Genomic DNA, 9,427 nt, shown 5'->3' on the forward strand with positions numbered 1-9,427 from the left:
CCAGTTTGGGCAGTTGTGCCAGACCATACCTTCCGGCCTCAAAACGGTGGATCAGCGAGCTAGCTCCTGTAGCAATGGCAGCATCAGCCTCGTATCCTGCAGAGCCAAACCCACCCCCCTGTGACGGCGAGGCAGAGAGACCCCCAGCAACGAGGAGACAGGCTCTCAACCCCACCCCACCCCAGCTCCCTTTCCTGCACCTTCACCAACAAATAAACACAAACAAAACCTTGCAGTTATGTTGGGCCTGGACATCTGCATATATTCAAAGAAAAATCATGAACTTTTGTTAGAGCACATCAGTCAGCTTCTGGGAGGTAGGCCGGAGTGAAGGTGGAGTCCACGGGCTAGCCCTCAGTCCCGTCTCTTGCTGAGTTTGCGTTTGATGACCCCTCGCAGGTACAGAGCGGAGAAGCTGCTGCACAGGATCAGGAGGACAAAGTTAATGCAGGAAGCGTAGACGGTGTCTTTGTCACCTCGCGTAAAGAAAATCTCGCGCCGGTTCCTGTAGTCTATCAGCACAGCCTCCAGCTGGGCCAGCGTGCAGAGCGACAGAAAGATGTGGAATATCTGGTGGCCGTGCCCCACAATGTCGAACCTTCCCGGGGAATATTTCTCCGGCACAGGAGAGGAGAAGAAACCCGATGCGATGACAAACAGAACAATCTGCCAGGAGTGGTACCAGATAGCGTTGTCAGTGCACCCCGTGGCCCAGCAGCTGGCAATCCGGTGGACAATGGGACTGATGTCCAGCACATAGGCCAGGAAGGCAGGTGCCACCTGGCAGACCTTCCGGCTGATGGGGTAAGGACGCTGGAAGTGGATCTTTGAGAAACAGCAGCCCATGCAGGAGAGCCATCCCAGGAGAGCAGCAGTGGGCAGGAAGAAGTGATGGACCAGCTGGTACCACTCGGGCTGGGTGCAGTAGTAGTAATGTGCCAGGGCGCTGCCGTACTGATAGGCACCCACGCCAACATAGTCAAGGAAGTAGAACGAGTAATGAGCTAGCTCAGATTTGGACTGGAAGAGATGGGCGAGCACGCTGCAGGACAGGTAGGTCAGGCACGCAATGACAAAGAAGTACAGTGGCAGGCCATAGATGGTGGGGATTGGTGAGGTCGTCTCCAGGAATGCTCGGAAGCGGACGAGGAGCACCAGGGCAGCCAGCAGGTGAGTCCAGACGTTGAGGGATTCATTGTGTTGCTGAAAGAGGCTGAGCAGGTAGTATCTCCAATCCTGCTCCACCAGCCGGTAACCACTCTGGATGTAAGGCTCCCGAAAGAGTTTGGGGACATCCGTCGCCCTCACTGTGCTGGGGACCCTTGGCAGGACATCCTCCAGAATCTGCTGAGGGCTGGTGGTGATGGTGCTGAGTTTATCCAGGAAACCGCCAACCACATTCCCTCCGAGAGAATTCTTCACTTTCATTTCACAAACCATTTGGACCACCTGGGAGAGAAATAAACAGGTTTAACACCAGCCAGTGATTTGGACCAAAGCCCACACCTTCCTCTCCATCCCCCCCCCCCCTCCCCCCCGCCCCCACCCACCCCACAGGCCCAACGACCCACCTCATAAAGACTCAGAGCATTCCTTTTTTAAATTAATAATTATTCCCCCCCAATTAAGGGGCAATTTTTAGTGTGGCCAATCCACCTGCATACCTTTGGGTTGTGGGGGCGAAACCCACACAGACACGGGGAGAATGTGCAAACTCCACATGGACAGTGACCCAGGGCCGGGATCGAACCGGGGTCCTCAGCACCATGAGGTAGCAGTGCTAACCACTGCGCCACCGTGAGCGGAGGATTTAAACTAGTGCAGCAGCGGGGGGTGGGAACAGCAGGCCAGTAAGTGTTGAGAGTGGGGAAAAAAGTGAGATAAACAGAGGGCAGAGTAGGAGCGGGCAGAGGGAAGCTGCAGGTCTCAGCGGGGACTGTAGGTCTGGAGTGCGTTTGCTTCAAGGCAAGAAGTATAACAGGTGAAACAGATGCAATTGCAATTACCGAGACATGGATCGTCTCATTTATAGTAGTTCCAGGAGAGTTTACTGAATTCATCATTATAACGGCCATATCACAGAACACAACAACCAGGATGTTGCCGGGTCTCGAGGCTGGTGTGGCGTTTAAGGGGGCATCACTGGAGGGTCATGTGGACTGAACGGCCGATTGGGCACGACTGTTACAGACCTGGGGGCTGACCCCAGCATTCCCACTTACCCGGGAGTTTGCAATCTGGGAATACAGGAGCTGTTGTCTCGCTCTCTATATATAGTTACTGATGCGCTATCAAACGTACTAAAGATTCGAATGGGTACAATAGAGGCTTTATTACAGTTAGATGTTTATCCTCCGACTGCAGCTGGTAGAATGGCTGCTCAGGTGAACTCATGCATATTTATATGGTTCCTTGTGGGCGGAGCTAGCCGGCAGGGGCTACCGACGAACCTGTAGTATAGGTGCTGCTGTACATCCCCTAATACAGGCACACAATTACACAGTGGATCGCCACATTCACCCCCTGTTAAAAATGAGTCCGGTGGGGTGGCGTGGAACTATATACAGAATTGTGAATTATTTACAGAGGGGAGGGAAAAAAATATGTGTCCATCTTGTGACCCGGCTCCTGTCAGAGGTTAAGTCTGACCGGTGGTCTGACGGTTCGCTGGGAGCGACGTAGCGGTGGTGGCGATGTCTGTACAGGCGGTGGCGGCGTCGACGGCGTTGGTGCTGGCGGTGTTGGTTCTGGCCAGTAGCTGGATGACTCCAGGAGCATGCCAAAATCTTCCTCGTCCTCTAGCGTGGGCAGGGGAAGGAGGGATGGACCTGGTGTAGGGAGGTGTGCGGGAGTGGGATTGGCACCCGAGGGAGCCAGGTCCCTGAGCGAGACTGTATCCTGGCGGCCGTCGGGGAACTCCACGTAGGCATACTGGGGGTTTGTGTGGAGCAGGCGTACCCTGTTCACCAAGGGCTCCGCCTTGTGGAGTCGGACAAGCCTGCGCAGTAGAACCGGTCCTGGAGCTGCGAGCCAAGTCGGGAGCGACACCCCGGATGTGGACTTCCGAGGGAAGGTAAAGACACGTTCATGGGGTGTGTTATTCATGGCAGTGCACAGTAGCGACCAGATGGAGTGCAGTGCATCCGGGAGGACCTGTTGCCAGCGAGCGGCTGGGAGGTTCCTGGACCGTAGGGCCAGCTGGACGGCCCTCCATACCGTCCCGTTCTCCCTCTCTACCTGCCCGTTGCCCCGGGGGGTTGTAGCTGGTCGTCCTGCTGGAGGCGATACCCCTGCTGAGCAGGAATTGACGCAGCTCATCGCTCATGAATGAGGATCCCCTGTCACTGTGGATGTAGTCAGGGAAACCGAACAGGGCGAAAATGGAATCCAGGGCCTTGATGACGGTGGCAGACGTCATATCCGGGCATGGGATGGCGAAGGGGAACCTAGAGAATTCATCGACCACACTAAGAATGTCGGTGTTGTGGTCGGTGGAGGGGAGGGGCCCTTTGAAATCCACACTGAAGCATTCAAAGGGGCGGGACACTTTCACCAGGCACGTGCGGTCTGGCCGGTAGAAGTGCAGCTTGCACTCCGCACAGATCTGGCAGTCTCTGGTGACTGTCCGTACTTCCTCGACGGAGTAGGGCAGATTGCGGGCTTTGACTAGGTGGTACAACCGAGTGACCCCCGGATGGCAAAGGCTCTCGTGCAGGGCACGGAGCTGGTTCACTTGTGCGCTGGCACATGTACCTCAGGAGAGGGCGTCTGGGGACTCGTTGTGTTTGCCGGGGCGATACAAAATCTCGTAATTATAGGTGGAGAGCTCGATTCTCCACCGCAAGATTTTATCGTTTTTGATCTTGCCCCGCTGTGTGTTGTTAAACATGAAGGCTACCGACCGTTGGTCAGTGAGGAGAGTGAATCTCCTGCCGGCCAGGTAATGCCTCCAGTGCCGTACAGCTTCAACGATTGCCTGGGCCTCCTTTTCAACAGACGAATGTCGAATTTCGGAGGCGTGAAGGGTGCGGGAAAAGAATGCCACGGGTCTGCCTGCCTGATTCAGCGTGGCGGCAAGGGCGACATCTGAAGCGTCGCTCTCTACTTGAAAGGGCAGTGACTCATCTACCGTGTGCATCCCAGCCTTGGCTATGTCTGCTCTAATACGGGCGAAGGCATGTTGTGCCTCGGCCGTGAGGGGAAATTGAGTGGGCGGGCCTTGTCCGCGTATTGTGGGACCCACTGGGCGTAGTAGGAGAAGAGCCCCAGGCATCGTTTGGGAGCTTTGGGGCAGTGGGGAAGGGGGAGCTCCATGAGGGGGTGCATGCGGTCGGGATCGGGCCCCAGGAGTCCGTTTTGGACTACGTAGCAGAGGATGGCCAAGCAGTTAGTGCTGAACATGCAGTTCTTCTTGTTATAAGTGAGGTTGAGGAGAGATGCGGTTTGGAGAAGTTTGGCAAGGTTGGCGTCATGGTCCAGCTGGTCATGGCTGCAGATGGTGACATTATCTAAGTACAAAAACGTGGCCCGCAGTCCGTACCGGTCAACCATTCGGTCCATTTCTCTTTGCAATACCGAGACCCCGTTAGTGACGCCGAAGGGAACCCTAAGGAATTGATAGAGGCGACCGTCCGCCTCGAAGGCAGTGTAGAGACGGTCCGATTTACGGATGGGGAGCTGGTGGTAGGCGGATTTAAGGTCAATAGTAGAGAAGACCCGGTACTGTGCAATCTGATTGACCATATTAAATACGTCGAACTGCGTGTACCGATTGATCATCTGGCTGTAGTCCACGACCATTCTGTTTCTCCCCAGTTTTAACAACGCCCACTTGGGCTCTCCAGGGGCTGTTGCTGGCCTCGATGATACCCTCCCGAAGCAGCCGCTGGACCTCGGACCTGATGAAGGCCTTGTCCTGGGTGCTGTACCGTCTGCTCCTGGTGGCGACAGGCTTACAATCCACAGTCAGATTGGCAAAGGGGGGGGGGGGGCAACCTTGAGGGTCGTGAGGTCGCAAACGGTGAGTGGGGGTAGGGGCCCGCCGAATTTGAGGGTGAGGCTCTGGAGGTTACATTGAAAATCCAGGCCCAGTAATAGTGTAGCACAGAGATTGGGGAGAACGTACAGGCGGAAACGGCTGAATTCAACGCCTTGCACGGTGAGGTTGGCCACACAGAAACCCTGGATCGGGACAGAGTGGGATCCGGAGGCCAGGGAGATCCGCTGGTGACGGGATGGACCGCGAGGGAGCAGCGCCTTACCGTGTCCGGGTGGATGAAGCTATCAGTGCTCCCGGAGTCCAGTAGGCAGGAGGTCGCGTGGCCGTTGATTAGCACCGTCGTCGAAGCGGTAGCCAGGTTGTGAGGACGGGACTGGTCCAGCGTCATGGAGGCGGGCAGCGGGCGATCATCCGAGGAGTCCGATGAGGAGCGGCAGCCGGGTCCAGCGGTCCAGTCCCGAGGGGGAGACAAAATGGCAGCGATGGCAACGTCCGAAGGACCTGTGGGGGAGAAGATGGTGGCGCCCATGCAGCGCACGTTGCGGGCGCAGGGCAAGATGGCGGCACCCACAGGCCGCACGTGGACCTGGGGGGAGATGATGGCGGCGCCTATGGTGCGCACGTTGTGGGGGCGGCGCAAGATGGCGGCACCCACAGGCCGCACGTGGACCTGGGGGGAGAAGATGGCAGCGCCCACTGGTGGCACGTGGCCCCAGGAGCAGAGGATGGCGGCGCCCATTGTGCGATCGGCTGGGGGGAGCGCAATCGGGCACAATAGCGGCAACTGCGCGGGCCTGACACACCGCCGCAAAGTGGCCCTACTTGCCACAGGATTTACAGGTGGCGGCGCGGGCTGGGCAGCACTGGCGGGAGTGTTTCTGTTGGCCACAGAAGTAGCAGCGGGGACCCCCAGAGTGCGCGGAGTGGCGGGCAGCACAGGCATATTGCGCAGGAGTGGCCCCAGTCAGGGGGGTCAGTTGCGAGGTCCACGACGGGTAGGATGTGTGGGCCGCGCGGCGAACGGGGTAGGACTGTACATTACGGGAAGCGACCGTCATGGAGAGCGCTAAAGCTTTAGTCTCCATTAGGTCAAGTGCGGCCCCTTCCAGCAGTCGTTGCCGGATGGGGTCCGATGCAATCCCCGTCACAAATGCATCACGCATGAGGAGATTGGAATGTTCCATGGCCGTGACGGCAATCCCATAGGAGAGGGATAAGGGCCCGCCAGAAGTCTTCAATCGACTCACCAGGTAGTTGTACGCGAGTGGCGAGTACATGCCTTGCAAATAGAGCATTCGTCTTCTGGACGTAATTTTCTTGAAGGAGGTCCATGGCGCCTGCGTAATTCGGTGCATCCTGTTTCAGCGGGAACAGGCTGGAGCTTAGCCTTGAGTAGAGAACCTGGAGTTTCTGAGCTTCCGTCGGCTCGGGGGTTGCTGAGTTGATATCGGCCTCGAAGCAAGCCAGCCAGTGATTAAAGTCCTTTCTGGCGGTTGGCGAGTGTGGATCCAGCTGCAAGCGATCTGGTTTGATCCTGATGTCCATAATGTGGAAAACTGCAGCTGGCAGAATGGCTGATCTGGAGAACCCATGCATACTTATACGGCTCCTTGTGGGCGGAGCTAGCCGGCAGGGGCTACCGGCGAACCTGTAGTATAGGTACTACTGTACATCCCCTAATATAGGCACACACACAATTACACAGTGGATCACCACAGTTACTTACTTTAATAAACAGGTCTTCATTAATCCACTTGGCGATGTCCCGTCTTGTTACAAAAATACTGACCCAGCAAATAAATTGGTGACAACTCTCCCCTCCCTGAGCAAAGTGTGGAAGAGGGAAGGCACCGGCTGGCTCTCACTTCTCTCTGTCAGGGGCCGTTGAGGATACAGCCCAAATCAGTCACTCACTCTCAGCCGGGGTCAATGCAGAGTGTGTGACACTGGGCCAGGCTGAAACATGCTGGCCAGCCGGGGTCAATGCAGAGTGTGTGACACTGGGCCAGGCTGAAACATGCTGGCCAGCCGGGGTCAATGCAGAGTGTGTGACACTGGGCCAGGCTGATACACGCTGGCCAGCCGGGGTCAATGCAGAGTGTGTGACACTGGGCCAGGCTGATACATGCTGGCCATCATACTGTTACTGAGTTGCTGAAATGTGCGGCACACTCTCTCCCTTCTCTCTCTGTCTCCTGGTGTCTCCAAAACAACCCTGAGCTGAAGGACAAATAGGCAGCTTTGTCAATGGGAAAGCCTCTGTCTCCCTGGTGACAATCAGAACATAAACAAACGTTCACAGAGCTGGGACCCGGGGGGGGGGGGGGGGGTGAGGCAGAGCTGGGACCCGGGGGGGGTGAGGCAGAGCTGGGACCCGGGGGGTGAGGCAGAGCTCGGACCCAGGGGATGGGGGGTGAGGCAGAGCTGGGACCCGGGGGGGGGGGGTGAGGCAGAGCTGGGACCCGGGGGGGGGGTGAGGCAGAGCTGGGACCCGGGGGGGTGAGGCAGAGCTGGGACCTGGGGGTGAGGCAGAGCTGGGACCCGGGGGGTGAGGCACAGAGCTGGGACCCGGGGGGGTGAGGCAGAGCTGGGACCTGGGGGTGAGGCAGAGCTGGGACCTGGGGGGGTGAGGCAGAGCTGGGACCTGGGGGTGAGGCAGAGCTGGGACCCGGGGGGGTGAGGCAGAGCTGGTCCCCTGGGGGGTGGCACAGAGCTCGGACCCAGGGGATGGGGGGGTGAGGCAGAGCTGGTCCCCGGGGGGTGAGGCAGAGCTGGGACCCGGGGGGTGAGGCACAGAGCTGGGACCCGGGGGGGGGGGGGGGGGGGGGGGAGGCAGAGCTGGGACCCGGGGGGTGAGGCAGAGCTGGGACCCGGGGGGGTGAGGCAGAGCTGGGACCCGGGGGGGTGAGGCAGAGCTGGGACCCGGGGGGTGAGGCAGAGCTGGGACCCGGGGGGTGAGGCAGAGCTGGGACCCGGGGGGTGAGGCAGAGCTCGGACCCAGGGGATGGGGGGTGAGGCAGAGCTGGGACCCGGGGGGGGGTGAGGCAGAGCTGGGACCCGGGGGGGGGTGGTGAGGCAGAGCTGGGACCCGGGGGGGTGAGGCACAGAGCTGGGACCTGGGGGTGAGGCACAGAGCTGGTCCCCTGGGGGTGAGGCACAGAGCTGGGACCCGGGGGGTGAGGCAGAGCTGGGACCCGGGGGGGTGAGGCAGAGCTGGGACCCGGGGGGTGAGGCAGAGCTGGTCCCCTGGGGGGTGGCACAGAGCTCGGACCCAGGGGATGGGGGGTGAGGCAGAGCTGGTCCCCGGGGGGTGAGGCAGAGCTGGGACCCGGGGGGTGAGGCACAGAGCTGGGACCCGGGGGGGGGGGGGGGGGGTGAGGCAGAGCTGGGACCCGGGGGGGTGAGGCAGAGCTGGGACCCGGGGGGGTGAGGCAGAGCTGGGACCCGGGGGGGTGAGGCAGAGCTGGGACCCGGGGGGGTGAGGCAGAGCTGGGACCCGGGGGGTGAGGCAGAGCTGGGACCCGGGGGGTGAGGCAGAGCTCGGACCCAGGGGATGGGGGGTGAGGCAGAGCTGGGACCCGGGGGGGGGGGTGAGGCAGAGCTGGGACCCGGGGGGGGGGTGAGGCAGAGCTGGGACCCGGGGGGGTGAGGCAGAGCTGGGACCTGGGGGTGAGGCAGAGCTGGGACCCGGGGGGGTGAGGCAGAGCTGGGACCCGGGGGGTGAGGCAGAGCTGGGACCCGGGGGGTGAGGCAGAGCTGGTCCCCTGGGGGGTGGCACAGAGCTCGGACCCGGGGGGGGGGGGGGGGGGGTGAGGCACAGAGCTGGTCCCCGGGGGTGAGGCACAGAGCTGGTCCCCGGGGGTGAGGCACAGAGCTGGGACCCGGGGGGGGGGGGGGGGGTGAGGCAGAGCTGGGACCTGGGGGTGAGGCAGAGCTGGGACCCGGGGGGGTGAGGCAGAGCTGGGACCCGGGGGGTGAGGCAGAGCTGGGACCCGGGGGGTGTGAGGCAGAGCTGGGACCCGGGGGGGGGGGGGGGGGGAGGCAGAGCTGGCCATGGGGGTGAGGCAGAGCTGGACCCGGGGGGGTGAGGCAGAGCTGGGACCCGGGGGGGTGAGGCAGAGCTGGGACCCGGGGGGGGGGGGGGGGGGTGAGGCAGAGCTGGGACCTGGGGGTGAGGCAGAGCTGGGACCCGGGGGGGTGAGGCAGAGCTGGGACCCGGGGGGTGAGGCAGAGCTGGGACCGGGGGGTGAGGCAGAGCTGGGACCCGGGGGGGTGAGGCAGAGCTGGGACCCGGGGGGTGAGGCAGAGCTGGGACCCGGGGGGGTGAGGCACAGAGCTGGGACCCGGGGGGGGGGGGGGTGAGGCAGAGCTGGGACCCGGGGGGGTTGAGGCAGAGCTGGGACCCGGGGGGTGAGGCACAGAGCTGGG

The 9,427-nt window shown here is 61.0% G+C and overlaps 1 protein-coding gene across 1 annotated transcript in view; it reads right to left on the reverse strand.

Moving 5' to 3' along the window:
• Positions 1-230: 230 nt before the first annotated feature.
• Positions 231-9,427, reverse strand: part of paqr8 (progestin and adipoQ receptor family member VIII) — a 13,097-nt gene continuing 3,900 nt past the window's right edge. Inside the window, exon 2 of the mRNA XM_038817548.1 lies at positions 231-1,449. Coding sequence (XP_038673476.1) covers positions 355-1,440 — 1,086 coding nt within the window. The 5' untranslated portion in view covers positions 1,441-1,449 and the 3' untranslated portion in view covers positions 231-354. The remainder of the gene's footprint in view (positions 1,450-9,427) is intronic.

This window comes from Scyliorhinus canicula, chromosome 1 (assembly GCF_902713615.1).
Source record: "Scyliorhinus canicula chromosome 1, sScyCan1.1, whole genome shotgun sequence".
Taxonomy (NCBI): domain Eukaryota; kingdom Metazoa; phylum Chordata; class Chondrichthyes; order Carcharhiniformes; family Scyliorhinidae; genus Scyliorhinus; species Scyliorhinus canicula.